Source organism: Chlorocebus sabaeus, chromosome 19 (genome assembly GCF_047675955.1).
Source record: "Chlorocebus sabaeus isolate Y175 chromosome 19, mChlSab1.0.hap1, whole genome shotgun sequence".
Classification (NCBI taxonomy): Eukaryota; Metazoa; Chordata; class Mammalia; order Primates; family Cercopithecidae; genus Chlorocebus; species Chlorocebus sabaeus.
In genome coordinates this window covers 11,785,687-11,803,467 of record NC_132922.1, presented here as the reverse complement: position 1 = coordinate 11,803,467, position 17,781 = coordinate 11,785,687, and the positions used below count along the sequence as shown (strand labels likewise).

General features: G+C 51.6%; 1 protein-coding gene across 2 annotated transcripts; it reads left to right on the top strand.

The window, feature by feature from the left end:
* Positions 1-9,687: 9,687 nt before the first annotated feature.
* Positions 9,688-16,729, top strand: APOBEC3H (apolipoprotein B mRNA editing enzyme catalytic subunit 3H). 2 transcript variants are annotated; one of them, XM_007975824.3, is made up of 5 exons: positions 9,688-9,803; positions 12,734-12,890; positions 13,705-13,972; positions 14,248-14,372; positions 16,346-16,729. In XM_007975824.3, exons 2-5 carry the CDS (start codon positions 12,738-12,740, stop codon positions 16,433-16,435), a joined length of 636 nt encoding a protein of 211 aa, XP_007974015.3. In that variant the 5' UTR covers positions 9,688-9,803; positions 12,734-12,737; the 3' UTR covers positions 16,436-16,729.
* Positions 16,730-17,781: the final 1,052 nt, after the last annotated feature.

The window sequence follows — 17,781 nt, the reverse complement described above, 5'->3', positions numbered from 1 at the left end:
GCTCCTTCCTGTCCCTGGGGACCTTTCCCGGGCTCTGGTGGAAACTCTAGTGGGATGTGGGGTCTTTCATTTTCCCTCAGTGTTGCAGAGGCCAAAATGGGGGCGGAGCTGTCACTCCCCAGGAACTGACCCCTGTCACCTGTGCTTAGAAGTGTCTCCGGGAGGCACAGTGTTTCATCAGTGTAACCTACAGGCATTTTACAGTGTGGTTCGTATTTTTTGTTTGGTTAATTTTTTTTGAGACAGTTTCGCTCTATCACGCAGGCTGGAGTGTAGTGGCGCGATCTTGGCTCACTGCAACCTCTGCCTCCCAGGTTCCAGGGATTCTCCTGCCTCAACCTCTCGAGTAGCTAGGATTATAGTTGTGTGCCACTGAAAATAGATTTAGGAATTTAAGTACCTTTAAATTTTTAGACTAAAAGAACTTAGAAATTCTTAGACTTAGAAATAAATAGGCTTAGAAACTTAAAAGCTTAGAAAAACAACCGCCCTTAAAAACAGCATCCACCCAATAACCAGGTGGTCATCTAAAGCATCCACCCGATGACCAGATGGTCATCTTAAGCACCCGCCCGATGCCCTGTGGCTATCTAAGATACCCACCCCAAATTCCTGGAACCCAAACAGAAAAACAAGTCCAGGAAACATCCCGCGCGGGTTCAAACTGGGTTCAAACTGACCAATCAGAGTGAAACGCTTTAGCCTGCTCCAATCCCCTTGCGCCTCAAGCTTTGTAAACATCTTTGTAGTTTTTGACTATAAAAACTGTGTGTAACAAGCATTCGGGGTCCTGTGGCCAACTTCGGACATAGGACCCCAGCGCGCTGGAAATAAATCTCTCCGCTGTGACTTCCGTGTCGAGTGGTCTCTCGCGGCGACCTCTGCCCAGGAAGGAATCTAAAAACTAGGTTCCAACACCACCATGCCTGGCTAATTTTTGTAGTTTTAGTAAAGATGGAGTTTCATTACTTTGGTCCAGGATGGCCTCAAACTCCTGACCTCAAGGGATCCGCCGGCCTGGCATCCCAAAGTGCTTGGATTACAGGCATGAGCCACCATGCCCAGCCGTGAGTGCTAGTTTTAGATCGGATCCCAGGCCCCAGGCTGTCTGTCATGGGCAATCACGATGAACTTTTGTTGCGCTGTGCTCTGGGAAAAGCTGGACATATTGCCACACTCCACTCCACTTGGCAAACAAAACAAACCCATCAGGATCCCAGCATGGAGGGCAATGTAGTCTAATGATGGTTGGACAGGCTGGCAGAGGCAGCACTGAGCTGTTCTTGGGTAAGTTCAAGGGAATAAGATCATGATTCCAGTCAGTTCTTGGTGAATGTCATCCCCCTACCCCACCCTCAGAACAAATACAGATTTTCAAGATCTACCGCTTTTTTCTTTCCAATTTCCTACCCATGGAAGAATGAATGACCATCTGGAGACAGCAGGGAAAGTTGTTGCTTAATCAAGATGCTGGTGTGTTTCAGGGAGCTGGCCAGGGTGGAGTGAGCTTCTGGGCCTGTTCCCTGGGTGGGAAGACTGAGATGGAGATGGGGGTGGTCCAGGGACTGTCAGGAGCAGGGCTGGGGGAGGCGGCCTGGCACAGGCCCGTGCCTGCACACAGAGCAATGACGCTTACCATCAGGTCTGCCCTGTGCCAATCAGAAAATTCTGGACAGAGACCGTGACTCTCTGTGTCACTCTGGGGCAGTGGGTAATGGCTCCACACACTTCTATGGGGACCTGGAGAGTGGAGACCAGAGCACTGGTGGGCGGGCAGGCGAGCCTGGGTCTAACAGCCCACTGTGCCTGCTACTGTCAGGTACCTCAGCACATCACCTCCCCTGAAACCTCTCTTTACTCATCTGTAAAGTGGGGGCAATTATACCTCCTCTCAGCTGTGCACTTGGAGAGCAGTGGGGGCTGGATTTGGGACAGACCTGGCACGCACCAGGCGTTGGGCCAATCTGAGTCTCCTCCTCTCCCTGAGCGAAGCTGCCTGACGTCATGGCAGTCTCCCTGCCCACAAGGTCTGGTCCAGATCCCCCACCCAGGAAGCCCTCGGGGAGGTGATGTCACCGGCAGCGCTGTGGTTTTGGCACCCACAGGCACAGGATGGGCTGCCGTGGAAGGTGCCTGCTGCCCCTCAGGGTCTGTACCTCGGCCGCCCTCCAAGATGGGGCCCTATCCTCCTCCCATTGCCTTCTCCAGCCCTCACCACCCAGGCAGCCACTGCTTCCCAGAGAGCCACCCGGGTCAGGAGTAAAGTGGCCTCTGTGGTCAAAGTCTGAAAAAGTTGCCCCCACACCTGCCTAACGGTGCACAGGGCTTTCTGGGGGGATAGTGGGGAGTCAAGCAAGACTCTGACACCTTTTCTGAGTCACATCCCTTCTACCGGGGCCCTGAGTCTGCAGGATGGAAGGATGTGGTCTTGCGTGTCGGAGGGTTCTGAGAACACAGAAGGCTCCTGAGTCCTTGAAGGGCATCCTCAGTGGGAGAACGGCCCTGAGCAGAGAAAAGCATAAGGGGCAAGGCACACCCCTTGAGAGGTCTGTGTCAGCAGTGAGCCTGTTTGCCTGTAGACATCTGTTTCCCCTCTTTATTTATACATTTTTTTGAGTAAGGGTCTGACTCTGTCACCCAGACTGGAGTGCAGTGGCAAGATCACACCTTACTGCAGCCTCAACATCCTGGGCTTAACTGATCCTCCCACTTCAGCCTCCCAAGTAGCTGGGACTACAAGCGTGCGTCACCACACCCAGCTAATTTCCGTGTGTGTGGGACGGGGTGGGGGAAGAAAGAGATCAGCCTGTTACTGTGTCTATATAGAAAGAAGTAGACCTAAGAGACTCCATTTTGTTCTGTATTTGAGATGCTGTTAGTCTGTGACTCTACCCCCAACCTTGTCCTTGCAAGAGACATGTGCTATGGTGACTCAAGGTTTAATGGATTTTGGGCTGTGCAGGATGTGCTTTTGTTAAACAAGTGCCTGAAGGCAGCTTGCTGGTTAAAAGTCATCACCATTCTCTTAATCTCAAGTACTCAGGGACAGGTACACTGCGGAAGTTTGCAGGGACCTCTGCCTAGGAAAGCTAAGTATCGTCCAAGGTTTTTCCCCATATGATAGTCTGAAATATGGCCTCGTGGGAAGGGAAAGACCTGATCATCCCCCAGCCTGACACCCGTGAAGGGTCTGTGCTGAGGAGGACTAGTACAAGAGGAAAGAAGGCCTCTTGGCAGCAGAGATAGAGAAAAGCATCTGTCTCCTGCCCGTCCCTGGGCAATGGAACATCTTGGTGTAAAACCCGATTGTATGTTCTGTTTACTGAGAAAGGAGAAAACCGCCTTAGGGCGAAAGGTGGGACTTGCTAGCGCAATGCTGCTCTTTATGCACTAAAAAGGTTTATGGAGATGTTTGCATATGCATATCAAGGCACAGCACTTTTCCTTAAACTTATTCGTGTCACAGAGATCTTTATTCATATGTCTTACTGCTGACCTTCTCCCTAGGATAATCCTATTATCCTGTCACTTCCCTTTTTCTAAGATGGTAAAGATAATGATCAATAAATACTAAGGGAACTCAGAGACCGGTGCCGGCGTGGGTCCTCTGTATGCTGAGCGCCGGTCCCCTGGGCCCACTTTTTCTTTTTCTATACTTTGTCTCTGTGTCTTATTTCTTTTCTCAAGTCTCTCGTTCCACCTAACGAGAAATGCCCACAGGTGTGGAGGGGCAGGCCACCCCTTCAGTGTGTGTGTGTGTGTGTGTGTGTGTGTGTGTGTGTGTGTGTGTAATAGGGATGGGGTTTTTCCATGTTGCCCTAGCTGGTCTTGAGCTTCTAGGCTCAGGCAATCCTCCTACCTCGGCCTCCCAAGGTACTGGGATCACAGGCGCGAGCCACTGCCGGCAGGCGTCTCCTCTCCTTGACATTGTAGTGAGAAAGGGCAAAAGCAGCCGGTCTCACGGAGCATAAATGTGCTTCCCGTCCTGACCTGCAACGCGCTGCCTCCTTACAAGTGCTACCAGATCGCCTGGTTCATATACCCTGGAGCCCCAGCCCGGACCATATGGTGAAAGTGGCCGAGTTCCTGGCCGAGCACAACAAAGCAAGGCTGAGTATCTTCACTGCCCGCCTCTACCACGACTGTGACCCGGGATTCCAGCATGGGCTTCACAGACTGCAGGACAAAGGGGCACGTGTGCAGATCATGTCTTCTAAGGGTGAGAGGTTGAGGCCTAAGGAGTGTGTGGGGGGGAGGGACAGCATGAGGCCAGGGGAGTCTGGGATGCCCTTGGGACCATGTCCCAGGAGAGCCTGCAGGGACTGAGCCAGCACTGACAGCCAGATCACACCTAGGCCCAGGGTCAGGGGACAGAGGTCTGCCAGGCCTGACTGTTTTCTCCTCTATCTCAGAATTTGAACACTGTTGAGAATACTGTGTACAAGAGAGATAAGCCACGTTGGCCTCGCAAGGGACTGTGTGAAAACTACCCATCTCCTGTTACCAAGCTGGAGGGTAGCCTCACAGCCGATCCCCTCGCTCCTCTTGGCTCCTGCTCGGCCTCCTGATGCCTTCCCTCTGTCCTGGACCAGATTCACTCCTGCCTGGGCCTTCTGAGCTGCTTCTGCCCTGAGTACCGCTCCTCAGTGGCCCCCACCTCACTGCCTCCTCCCCACTTTCCTGACCCTGCCTGTGAGAGGCTGCTTTCTGCCTCCAGAGCAACCTCCATCCACCCCCCAGTCTCCTCCCCCACATCCTGGGGCCCCTAGCCTGGCTCCTCCCATCTCCCCATCACACCTGAATCTTATCATTGAACTGAATGTAAATGGGTACTAGAAAAATACGTAAGTGTGAAAGTTAAATTTTGAGAAACATCTCTTGTAAAAACTGATGCTAAGAATTGGGTCCTTCTTGTCACGCCCAACTCAGAGGCCAGGAGCCAGGAGGGGAAACCACTCAAGCTACAAAACCTCGCTTCCACCAGCCTGATGGCTGGAACTGCTCACCGTACCCTGAAACCAGCTTTACCTATAGCTTCTGAGTTAAATTGCTGTAACGCTGGGACTCACGGTGCCTACCACAGTGGTTCATCGATGCAACCTGCCAGCTCCCTAGAACCTAGATCCTGGGACCCATTAACTTTCTGAAAGAGGAACACAAATATTCCTCCTTTAAAAAAAATCTTTCATCTTCCCTTTGTTCTTCATGTACACACTGAATTGCAATTCTTCTTCCCAAATAAAACATTAAACCTAGAAATTTCTCTCCACAGTTTTATTTTGACTTCAACATACATGGGGTCAGAAGTGGGATCCAATTCTCACTTCCTTCCAGGGGAATCAGCAGCCCACAGAGCTATGGTGGGAGGTACCCACACTGGTAACCCCTTCTGCCCCCTGGCAGATCTTTCTTGGACAAAACTCCAGAATTGGGTTTGCATTCTGTTTCATTTGAGATAAGGTTGGGGAGGAGTCTTTCCCCCTCCTGTTTGGGAGATTTCCTCTTAGGAGGGTTATTTTCCTCCCGTTGATCTGGGCTGTGAGGTTTGGACCTCGACAAGTTTGGAAGACGTGATTCCCCCTCATTTGGAGAAAGCTATCATCCTTCCTGGTAAGCACCTACTTTATTTCCCATCAGGGCTTGCATTTATTATACTTTTGTGTATTTGATGTCAAACTAAATTACCTAGATAAACTGAGTAACAGGCAGGGCATGGTGGCTCATGCCTATAATCCCAGCACTGTGGGAGGCCGAAGCAGGTGGATCACCTGAGGTCAGGAGTTTTGAGACCAGCCTGGCCAACATGGTGAAACCCCGTCTCTACTAAAAATATAAAAATTAGCTGGGCGTGGTGGTGGGCGCTTGTAGTCCCAGCTACTCGGTAGGCTGAGGCAAAAGAATTGCTGGAACCCGGGAGGCGGAGGCTGCATTGAGTCAAGATCGTGCCACTGCACTCCAGCCTGGGTGACAGAGTGAGACTCTATCTCAAACAAACAAACAAACAAACAAACAAAACAAAAAACTGAATTACAAATGAAATCAAAGTTCAAAGGCATGCCAAGATATTTTCTGGGACTCCTGCCTGTAACATCTTCAATCATTATAGGGATTATTCAATCTATTGTTTTTTGTTTTTTTTCTTTTGGAGATGGGAGTTTTTTGGTTTTTGGTTTTTGTTTTTTGCTTGCTTTTTGTTTTTTGGACACGGAGTTTTGCTCTGTTGCCCAGGCTGGAGTGCAATGGCTTGATCTCAGCTCACTGTAACCTCTGCCTCCTGGGTTCAAGTGATTCTCCTGTCTCAGCCTCCCAAGTAGCTGAGATTACAGGCATGCACCCCCACGCCTGGCTGATTTTTGTATTTTTAGTAGAGACGGGGTTTCTCCACGTTGGTCCAGGCTGGTCTCAAACTCCCGACCTCAGGTGACTGGCCCGCCTCAGCCTCCCAAAGTGCTGGGATTACAGGCATGATCCACTGTGCCCAGCCCAATCTATTGTTCTTTAAACGAAAAGACCATGATTTAAAAATCATACACTTTAAATAAGATATGCATATCTCATTGATATCTTTTTTTTTTTTTTTTTTGAGATGGAGTCTCGCTCTGTCGCCCAGGCTGGAGTGCAGAGGCAGGATCTAGGCTCACTACAACGTCTGCCTCCCAGGTTCAAGAGATTCTCCTGCCTCAGCCTCCTGAGTAGCTGGGATTACAGGTGTGCCACCACCATGCCCAGCTAATTTTTGCAATTTTAGTAGAGATGGGGTTTCACCATGTCAGCCAGGCTGACCTCGAACTCCCAAAGTGCTGGGATTACAGATGTGAGCCACCATGCCAGACCCTGGATAACTTTCTTTAAATCAACAGAGTAATAAATTTTGTCACACTGTCAGCTCGCTTACATGTAGACATAGCTTAGCTTTTACATTGATAAGACTCCAATATACGGAGAGTTTAGGCCAGGCACAGTGGATGAGGTCGTCGGGGTAGTTCCTAACCCAATAAATCTGGTGTCCTTATAAAGGGGAGATTTAGGCCGGGCATGGTAGCTCACACCTGTAATCCCAGCACTTTGGGAGGCTGAGGTGGGCGGATCAGGAGTCAGAAGTTTGAAACCAGCCTGACCAATATGGTGAAATCCCCTCTCTACTAAAAATACAAAAATTAGCCAGGTGGCTGCACACCTGTGATCCCAGTTACTCAGGAGTCTGAGGCAGGAAAATTTCTTAAACCTGGGAGGTGGAGGTTGAAGTGAGCTGAGATCACGCCATTGCACCACATCCTGGGTGACAGAGCAAGACTCCGTCTCAAAAAAAAAAAAAAAAAAAAAAGAAGCTTAAAACAAAGACGGGACATCTTCCTTCTGCCTTCTGAGGCCTCCCTAGTCCGTAGTGCGGGAGCTTCTAATAAACGATCATAACTTCACCACACCCTGTGGCTCACCTTGAGTTCTTTCCTGTGAGAGATCCAAGTACCCATTCTTGGAGTCCGGATCGGGTCCCCTCTTCCAGCAACGAACACAGGCCACAGTGGCCAGGCCAAACCTCCCCTCCTCCTGGAGACAACACCTAAGCAGAGGCCCGTCCTAGACACCACAGGGTGTCTGCTGCAGGGATTCACTGGAGGAACAGTGGGAATGCTGCCTGTGGGAAGGACTAGGAAAGGGTTCCACCTTCCTTTCCATCCTCCCTGCTTCTCAGCCTGGGAGACTCAGCTCTCTGATTAACCAGCACTACAGAGTGCAGATCTGATGTTGCTTCTGGCAGGACCCCGCTTATTCTGGAATCTTCCGTGGACTGTAGCCCCAACATTAGGACAGATAGGGTGGAGGGGATGCCATTCCCAGGAACCTTCTAAATTCCCACCCAAGCTCCTGTGACCCCAGGGGCCAGGCAGGGTCTAGGGGGCTGTCGGGGTGTGTTGGGCGGGAGGACATGGAGGGACAAGCTGGGCAAGATTCAGTGGGACTCCTTGGTGTGGAACCTAGACTCTGCAGTGACTGCCCCTAGTCCTCACCCTTGGGATTCAACTTTCCTTGGGGCTCTTTAGTTTTTCTTTCTCTTTTCTTTTTTTTTTTTAGATGGAGTTTTGATCTTGCCACCCAGGCTGGAGTGAAGTGGCACAGTCTTGGCTCGCTGCAACCTCTGCCTCCCAGGTTCAGATGATTCCCCTACTTCAGACACCCGAGTAGCTAGGATTACAGGTGCCCGCCACCATGCCTGGCTAATTTTTGTATTTTTAGTAGAGACAAGGTTTCAGCATGTTGCCCAGGTTGGTCTCGAACTCCTGACCTCAGGTCATCAGCCTGCCTCAGCATCCCGAAGTGCTGGGATTACAGGCATGAGCCACCACACCTGGCCTGGCTCTTTGGTGTTTATGATCTGAAGGGTGTTGGCTGATATGCATGAAGATGAGAACACGGGTTCCAGGATGCAAATGTGAAGTCCAGGTCCTTCATCTCTAACCTGGGAGGCCCTTTAGGAGCAGTAAGTCCCCTTCCTCGTGTCTCCTCTCCTCCTCTTTCCATGGAGCAATGAAGAACCTCAAAGCAGTAGCTGTGGGGGAGGAGGGACACAGGAAGCCCTGGCCAGCCCTCCAGCTCTGCTGTTGATTTGCTGTGTGACCTGGAGACAGTATCTTAGCCTCTCTGTGCTTGGGACCTCCTCTGACTGTCAGGATCACAGTTCTCCCTTCCCAGTGCTATCTGGGGACTGGGCAAGGTAATGGGCACTGGATCCGCTGGACATGCAGTCCTGAGCCCTGACCCCAGTGCTCATTTCACATCAGGCTCAGGGTCCTGCCAGGAAGCGGAATGACAAAGGTCAGTGGGGTGGTGGGGAGGGGGCTGCAGCCTGCCCTGCCCACCAGGGGAATGACATCTGGTCTGTGGTCTCAGCCCTGGTCTGGATCCCTGTTCCTCTCTGTGGCTTCTATTCCTTTCGTTTATCATACTTTATTTTTTGAGACGGAGTCTCGCTCTTATTGCCCAGGCTGGAGTGCAGTTGGCCAGGTTGGTCTCGAACTCCTGATCTCAGGTGATCCACCGGCCTCAGCCTCCCAAAGTGCTGGGATAACAGGTACCATGACCAGTCATCAATTCATTCCTTCCTTCCTTCCTTCCTTCCTTCCTTCCTTCCTTCCTTCCTTCCTTCCTCCCTCCCTCCCTCCCTCCCTCCCTCCCTCCTTCTTTTCTCTCTTTTTATTCAGTGTCTCGTTCTGTCACCAGGCTGGAGTGCAGTGGCGCGATCTCGACTCACTGCAACCTCTGCTTCCCAGGTTCAAGTGATTTCCCTGCCTCAGCCTCCCAAGTAGCTGGAACTACAGGCGCCCACCACCACGCCTGGCTAATTTTTTGTATTTTAGTAGAGACGGGGTTTCACCATGTTGGCCAGGATGGTCTTCGTCTCCTTACCTCGTGATTTGCCCACCTCAGCCTCCCAAATGTTGGGATTACAGGTGTGAGCCACTGCATCCAGCCTTTGTTCCTTTGTAAACTGTACCTGGGGAAGGACTTGGGTCTGGCTGTACCTGGGGAGGGAATTGGGGATGGGAGGATGGGAGGTGAGGCATCTCTATCAGACTTCCCCTGCCAAGCCTGAGGAACGTAGAGAAAGGAAGGAGCCTGAGGGATCTGAAGCACCCAGGGCCCTCCCACTCCAGTCCCCAAAAAAGGGAGAGGGTGGAGCCACCCTCATCAAGCCCTGGGAGGTGACTTTTGGGAGAGCTGCCTGGAAACAAAAGTGAAACTTAGTGCCCCAGACAAGCAGGGGCAAGCCTGCTAAGGAAGCTGTGGCCAGAAGCACAGATCAGGTACCGCTGCCCACTCTGTCCACTGGGTCCTCTGCTGCCCCTTCCTGCCTGGCAGCCCTTCTGGGCCTCGGCCCTGGCCTCCCGCTGCCCCCATCCCATCCCTGGGCTCCTTCCCCTCTGAATCCCCTGCCGCCCCCACTCCCAGCCAGGCTCCTTGCCCTCCTGTGTGGTCTCCCCACTGCTGCTTCTGAATGGGCCGCCTCCCCCAACTGCCCCAGTCCAGGTCCCCTGCTGAGACTCTCCCCTAAAAGTCATGGCTGGGCTGATGCTCCCCACCTTGGGAGGGTGCTCCCTCTGTGTGCTTCCTGCCATTCCTGGGTTCTGGAACTGGGAGAACTGAACTAAAGGATGACAGGAGCAATCTGGAATTTTGTTCACAGCGCTTTGATGAACTTTCTGTAAGATTTACTTTGTTTCAATACAGAGTCTTAGGAGAAGGTGTGGGGAGGGAATGGTCTCTGAAGCACAAGATAAATCTTGTTTTCCAAGGATGTCTCCACTGTAGGCAGAGGAGGACGCAGATGACCCCGAACACACGCTCCTCCTCCACAATCAGCATTCACCATTTATAATGACACCAGTAACATGGAATATAGGGAAAAACTTAATGATCAGGAGAAATGCTTTTATTTTAAAATTTAGTAAGAAGAGAGCCTGGTCCCCAACGGCTCCCTCCTGCAGGGCCCCGTGATGCAGAGGCTGGACAGGGCTGGCCTGGAAAGGGGCCCCAGCTCCATCTGTCCCCAGCTCTGTGGCCTGGGCGGGTTACCCCGCCTCTCTGCGCCTCTGGCCCCTCCTCTGTAAGACAGGAATGGCCCCTGCAGCCCTAGGGCAGCATCACATGAGTTCAGACTCTCTCAGCACTTAGAAGAGCGCCTGGGCCTGGGGGATGGAGGTGCTACTCTGATTTTTTTTTTTTTTTTTTTTTTTTTTGAGACGGAATCTCTGTCTGTCTCCCAGGCTGGAGAGCGATCTCAGCTCACCACAAGCTCCGCCTCCTGAGTTCACCCCATTCTCCTGCCTGGCCAGGCACAACGGCTCATGCCTGTAATCCCAACACTTTGCGAAGCTGAGAGAGGAGGATCATCACTAGAGGCCGGGAGTTCCAAACCAGCCTGATCAAAATAGGGAGACTCCTTATCTACCAAAACTAAAAAAATAAAACAAAATAACATGAATAGTAAAATGCCAGGAATTAACAGAACTGAAATAGTAAGAGCTCTTATTCCGAAGTGGAGAATTTTATTCACTTTTCTTATTTTTAATGAGTTGGAGGATGGTTGGCAGAAATACTGTGAGGATGGGGGATCTGTTCCTGGAAAGACCAGGGCTGGCGCCCCGAGCTGGGAGAGGTCACCCTGGCCTTGCTGCCCCTGCCAGCATCTTCTCTTCCCCTCTCCCTGGTCCTCCCGCTTGGGAAAGCTGCAGAAATTCTCAGGACTTGGAGGCTTGAAATGCTCAGGGGTCTTCCAGAAAGCAGAATAGAAAGTAGAAGGGCAATGACCAATCAGAGAGGCCAAAGAGAGGGAGCTCAGGCCCTCAGGGAGACAGCACGGGTCACAATCCTGGCCAGGCATGGTGGCTCACGCCTATAATCCCAGCACTTTGGGAGGCCGAGGTGGGTGGATCACCTGAGGTCAAAGGAGTTCAAGACCAGCCTGGCCAACGTGGTAAAACTCCATCTCTACAAAAATACAAAAATTAGCCGGGCATGAAGGAGGGCGCCTGTAATCCCAACTACTTGGGAGGTTGAGGTGGGAGAATCGCTGGAACTGGGTAAGTAGAGGTTGCAGTGAGCCAAGATTGCACCATTGCACTCCAGCCTGGGTGACAGAGTGAGACTCTGTCTCAAAAAAAAAAAAAAAAGAAATAAAATAAAAGCAAAATCCAAAATTGAATCCTCTGTAGAATGTAACCACAATTCAGGAGAGCAAAAGCGATGTAACTCCTTCAGCCAAATATCTGTCACAACACTCCCTTGGTGACAACAGCTTTTCCTGTTCACCCAACTCTGTGTTTTGTGCAGACAAAATTGTGAAACACACACCTAAGCAAAGAGCACAGTGTTAGAGGAAGCTCCAGTCTCCACCCCGTCACTCCCCAAGAAGAAGGGTTCCGGTATTGGACATGTAGGGGTCAAGAGGCCTGTGGACCTCAAGGAGGGGGTGTCCAACTGCAGCTGGAAAGAGGGATCTGGGACTCAGGCGAGAGGCTTGTGAGCAGCTCAGAGAAGGTCTGAGCCCAGCGGAGCCAGAAAGGCACACCCACAGTTCTCAGGCAGGGGATCCCCACCCAACCCAGGCAGAATAGTGATGAGGTCAGGGCATTCCCATGCAAAGAGCCTCAGCTGTGGGCAGCAGCGGGTGCCCTCCCAGGTGGGAGGATGGGAAGTAGCAGACAAGGTTGGAGGAAGCACTCCCCTCCTCCTGCCCTCCTGCCAGCGCTTCCTCCTCCTCCTCCACTGCAGTCCTCCTGGCCAACAACGACCTCTCCTTGGAGGGTCTCCCTCACCAAGGAGAGGGGTCCAAGTGAACAGAAAGAGTTGGGTTTGGCTGGCCGCAGTGGCTCACGCCTGTAATCCCAACACTTTGGGAGACCAAGGTGGGTGGATCACCTGAGTTCAGGAGTTCGAGACCAGCCTGGCCAACATGGTAAAACCCAGTATCTACTAAAAATACAAAAATTAGCTGGGTGTGGTGGTGGGCATCTCTAATCCCAGCTACTTGGGAGGCTGAGGCAGGAGAATCACTTGAACTTGGAAGGCGGTGGTTGTAGTGAGCCAAGATGGCGCCACTGCACTCCCGCCTGGGCGACAGAGGGAGACTCCATCTCAAAAAACAAAAAAGAGTTGGGTTTGAAAAGTGGCTTGAGCCTGGGGTGACTCCAGATGACGCTCCCTGCATCTTTCGTTTTCCCCTTCTGTTGCACAGAAACATGATGGCTCTGCTAACAGCCAAAACATTCAGCTTACAGTTTAACAACAAGCACCATGTCAGCAAGCCTTACTACCGGAGGAAGGCCCTCTTGTGTTACCAGCTGACGCCGCAGAATGGCTCCACGCCTACCAGAGGCCATTTACAAAACAAGGTGCCACACGGGCTCTCTGGGCACAGGCCCGGCAGGGGCTAAACCCATCTGATGCGTGTAGAAAATACATGAAATGCCTGCCTATAAATTTCTCAATTGCTGATTTAACACCCTCTGTGTTTTCCTAACCCTCGGTCCCTGCCTGGGTTCTGGCTTAGCTGGGTCTGAGGGGCCCAGCTTCCCTAGGATGTTCCCCATTCCTTCCTGTCCCCGGGCCTCCGAAGAAGTCATCCCTTCTGTGGAATCCTTTCTGTGGAATCCCTTCTGTAGAATGTTCCTTCTGCTCCTCTCATTTACTCATTCTCCCGATCTCAGCTCAGTTACTACTTCGGGGAAGCCGAGGTGCCGTGCCACGGTCTGAGTGCAACTCCGTCACATCCCTGCCCTCCGCTCTATTGCCAGCCCGGACCCGCCCTGCCTCCCCGCCCCCCGCCCCGGCTCTCACCTGCTGTTTAGGATCATCCCAGGTTGGACACAGCCTCCTAGGCGGGTGTCCAAAGGCAAGGTCCACAAAGCTTCGGGACTGGGGCGTGGAGGTGGTGTCTCTTCCTCTGGACACTGGGATCTTTGTCCAATTTAGAGAAAGCTGTGGAAGCCTCGGGACAGATGAATTAACACACGGGTGCGTGAGGGCAGGGCTGTACAAACCAAGGAAGGCAGGAAGCGGGTGCTTGCCCTGTGCTAGGCCGGGCCACCCACTAGAAAGTTCACCGGACAGACCCCTCCTCACCCCCTCCCCGCCCCAGTCCCGGCCCCCGCCCCCAGTCACGTGACTCCTGGACTCTCTATTCTCACCTCCCGGGACCCTCCTCAGAAAAAGCACCATGCAGAAATTCGCTTTATTAACAAGATCAAGTCCATGGGACTGGATGAAACCCAGTGCTACCGAGTCACCTGTTACCTCACATGGAGCCCCTGCCCCTCCTGTGCCCGGGAGCTGGTTGACTTCATCAAGGCTCACAACCATCTGAACCTGAGCATCTTCGCCTCCCGCCTGTACTACCACTGGCGCCCGCACTATCAGGAGGGGCTGCTGCTTCTGAGTAGATCCCAGGTCCCAGTGAAGGTCATGGGCCGCCAAGGTAGGAAAGAGGCTTTGCAGCTCCAAGAGGGCAAACCCCCGGGGGCGCAGGCTTGGCGGGGGTGGGGTGAGGGGGGGGGCGGGATCTGTGGGAAGCCAGGAAGGAAGGATTGTGGCTCCGTCGAGGCCCAAGATCCGACACCACCCAGGAGGGAGAATTCCCCGGACAGAGCAATATCCAGGAAGAAGAAGGGAAGAGAGGGGAAAGGAAGCAAGAGCTCCTGGCGCTGCAGCTGTTGCCCCTGGGGCCTGTCTGGTTTCCCTCTCCGATCTCAGAGTTTACTGACTGCTGGGAAAACTTTGTGGACCACGAGGAACCGCCTTCCTTCAACCCCTCTGAGAAGTTAGAGGAGCTAGATAAAAACAGCCGAGCCATAAAGCGACGGCTTGAAAGGATAGAGGTGAGGAGCTGTCCTGCCTGCTGCCCCCCCCACCCCACCCCCCCCCCCTCACCGCCTGCCGCAGCCCCGCGCCCAGTCACACCTCTGTCCACTGCCCTTACCCCTACCTTTTTTTTTTTCTTTTCTTTTTTGAGACAGGGTCTCACTCTGTCACCCAGGCAGGAGTGCAGTGGCACGATCTCGGCTCACTGCAACCTCCGCCTCCCGGGTTCAAGTGATTCTCAAGCTTCAGCCTCCCGAGTAGCTGGGACTACAGGCACCCGCCACCATGCCCAGCTAATTTTTGCCTTTTTAGTAGAGAGAGGGTTTTACCATATTGCCCAGGCTGGCCTTGAACTCTTGGCTTCAAGTGACCTGCCCGCCTTGGCCTCCCAAAGTGCTGGGATTACAGGTGTGAGCCACCATACCCGGCCCCACTACCTGTTTTTTTGGGGGGGTTCTCCTCTCGCACCAGGGGCTCCCTCTTGTTCTTTTAGATTCCAGGGGTACATGTGCAGGGTTGTTACATGGATATATTGTGTGATGCTGAGGTTTGAGTCACCCAGTCTACTGGCACATAGCACCCAATAGGTAGTTTTTCAACCCTGGTCTCCCTCCCACCCTCCCTTCTTTTGGAGTCTCCAGTGTCTATTATTTCCATCTTTATGTCCATGTGTACCCCTCACCATATACAAAAATTAACTCAGCCGGGCGCAGTGACTCACACCTGTAATCCCAGCACTGGGAGGCCAAGGCAGGCGGATCAAGAGGTCAGGAGTTTGAGACTAGCCTAGCCAACATGGTGAAACCCCATCTCTGCGCCTGTAATCCCAGCTACTCGTGAGGCTGAAGCAGGAGAACTGCTAGAACCCGGAAGGTGGGAGGTTGCAGTGAGCCAAGATCACGCCACTGTACTCCAGCCTGGGCAACAGAGCAAGACTCTGTCATGAAAGAAAAAAAAAAAAATTAACTCAAGATGTGCTGGGCATGACGACTCACACCTGTAATCCCAGCACTTCAGGAGGCCAAGGCGAGTGGATCGCTTGAGCCCGAGAGTTCAAGACCAGCCTGGGCAACATGGCAAACCCCCATCTCTACAAAAAATACAAAAATCAGCCAGGCATGGTGACATGTGCCCATGGTCCCAGCCATTTGGGAGAGTGAAGTGGGAGATTGCATGGTTCAGGGAGGCGAAGGCTGTAGTGAGCTGAGATCGTGCCACTGCACTCCAGCCTGGGCAACAGAGTGAGGCTTTACTTTAAAAATAATAATAACCTGGGCCGGGCACAGTGGCTCACGCCTGTAATCCCAGCACTTTGGGAGGCTGAGGCAGGTGAATCACGAGGTCAGGAGATCGAGACCATCCTGACTAACAGTGAAACCCCGTCTCTATTAAAAATATAAAAAATTAGCCGGGCGTGGTGGTGGGCGCCTGTAGTCCCGGCTACTCAGGAGGTTAAGGCAGGAGAATGGCGTGAACCCAGGAGGCGGAGCTTGCAGTGAGCTGAGATTGTGCCACTGTACTCCAGCCTGGGTGACAGAGCAAGACTCCGGCTCAAAATAATAATAATAATAATAATAACCCAAGATGAATTAAAGACTTAAATGTAAGACCTCAAACTACAAAAATCTTAGAAGAAAACCTGGGAAATATGAAATACTCTACTGGACACTGGTCTATGCAAACAATTTATGATTAAATTCTGAAAAGCAAATGCAACCAAAACAGAAATTGACAATTGGGATCTAATTAAATGGAGCTCCTGCACAGCAAAAGAAACTATCAACAGAGTAAACAGACAATCTCCCTTTGCTAAGGAGCTCTTGTCACCTCCCTGTTTTTCTCCACGCCTTCTTGGCCCTTCTGGTGCCAGTTCTTTTCTCTTTCTAATGATCTCATCCTCACCTCTCCCTCCTTCCTCCCTGTGATGGCTCACCAGTTGATACCAGTTGATACCTCCTAAATTGATACCTCTCTCTTTCCATCTCAGCAGTCCCGGAGTGTAGATGTTTTAGAGAATGGCTTAAGAAGTCTGCAGCTTGGACCCGTAACCCCCTCATCGTCAACACACAACTCAAGATGACTTTCCCTGGGGCATGTCAGTTGCCTCATAGCCTGCTGGTCCTGTGGGCAAGCACCAAGCTCCACAGTGCCAGTTTCTTGCCCCAAACCTGGCCCCATCCAAGTACAGAAGACCTTTCTTTCCTCCTTTTTCCATATTGCTTTTCTGTTCTAAGTGGGTTAATAATTTTATAATTGAAAAAGTAAAGATAATTTTAAAGTCTGTAAATCCGGCCGGATACGGTGGCTCATGCCTGTAATCCTAGCACTTTGGGAGGCTGAGGTGCTCAACCAATAAATTTCTATTGTTTATGAATCACCCAGTCTGTGGTATTTTGTTATAGGACATATGGACTAAGATACTGAGTTAAGGCAGAGTGCAGTGGCTCATGCCTATAATCCCAGCACTTTGGGAGGCTGAAGTGGGTGGATCACGTGAGGTCAGGAGTTTGAGACCAGCCTGACCAACATTGTGAAAACCCGTCTCTACTAAGAATACAAAAAATAGCCAGGTGTGGTGGCACGTGCCTGTAATCCCAGCTACTTGGGAGGCTGAGGCAGGAGAATCACTTGAACCTAGGAGGTGAGGGTTGCAGTGAGCTGAGATCATGCCACTGCACTCCAGCCTGGGCAAGCGAGTGAGACTCCATCTCAAAAAAAAAGGAAAAGAAAAAAAGGCCAGGCACGGTGGCTCACCGAAATGCTGTAATACCAGCATTTTGGGAGGCTGAGGCGGGTGGATCACCTGAGTTTGGGAATTTGAGACCAGCCTGACCAACGTGGAGAAATCCTGTCTCTACTAAAAATACAAAATTAGCCTGGCGTGGTGGCAGTCGCCTATAGTCCCAGCTACTTGGGAGGCTGAGGCAGGAGAATCGCTTGAACCTAGGAGGTGGAGGTTGCAGTGAGCTGAGATAGCGCCATTGCACTCCAGCCTGGGTAACAAGAGCAAAACTCCATCTCAAAAAAAAAAAAAAAAATGTACAAAGGATTTCATTCTACAGCACCAAAAAAAATAAAAATAAAAAACAAACAACAACAACAATGCTCTATTGAAAGATTCCCTGTTGACTAGAATCACTGCATTATTTTATAGTCCAGGTAACCTCTGTCCCTTCTCAGTATCTGTGTTCAAATAAATAAGGTCAAACTCTATGGAGCAGAGGTACCCATAAAATTGATTGAAAAAAGCAAAAAACAGCCAGGTGCCGTAGCTCACGCCTGTAATCCCAGCACTTTGGGAGGACGAGGTGGGCAGATCACAAGATCAGGAGTTCGAGGCCAGCATGGCCAATATGGTGAAACCCCGCTCTACTAAAAATACAAAAAAAATTAGCCAGATGTGGTGGTGGACGCCTGTAATCCCAG

Bases quoted from the DNA above. Each gene is read 5' to 3' on its own strand.
- APOBEC3H (XM_007975824.3), top strand. From the start codon at position 12,738: ATGATGGCTCTGCTAACAGCCAAAACATTCAGCTTACAGTTTAACAAC. The intron at 12,891-13,704 runs GTGCCACACGGG...GACCCTCCTCAG, and splicing joins GAGGCCATTTACAAAACAAG to AAAAAGCACCATGCAGAAAT. The intron at 14,373-16,345 runs GTGAGGAGCTGT...CCATCTCAGCAG, and splicing joins GACGGCTTGAAAGGATAGAG to TCCCGGAGTGTAGATGTTTT.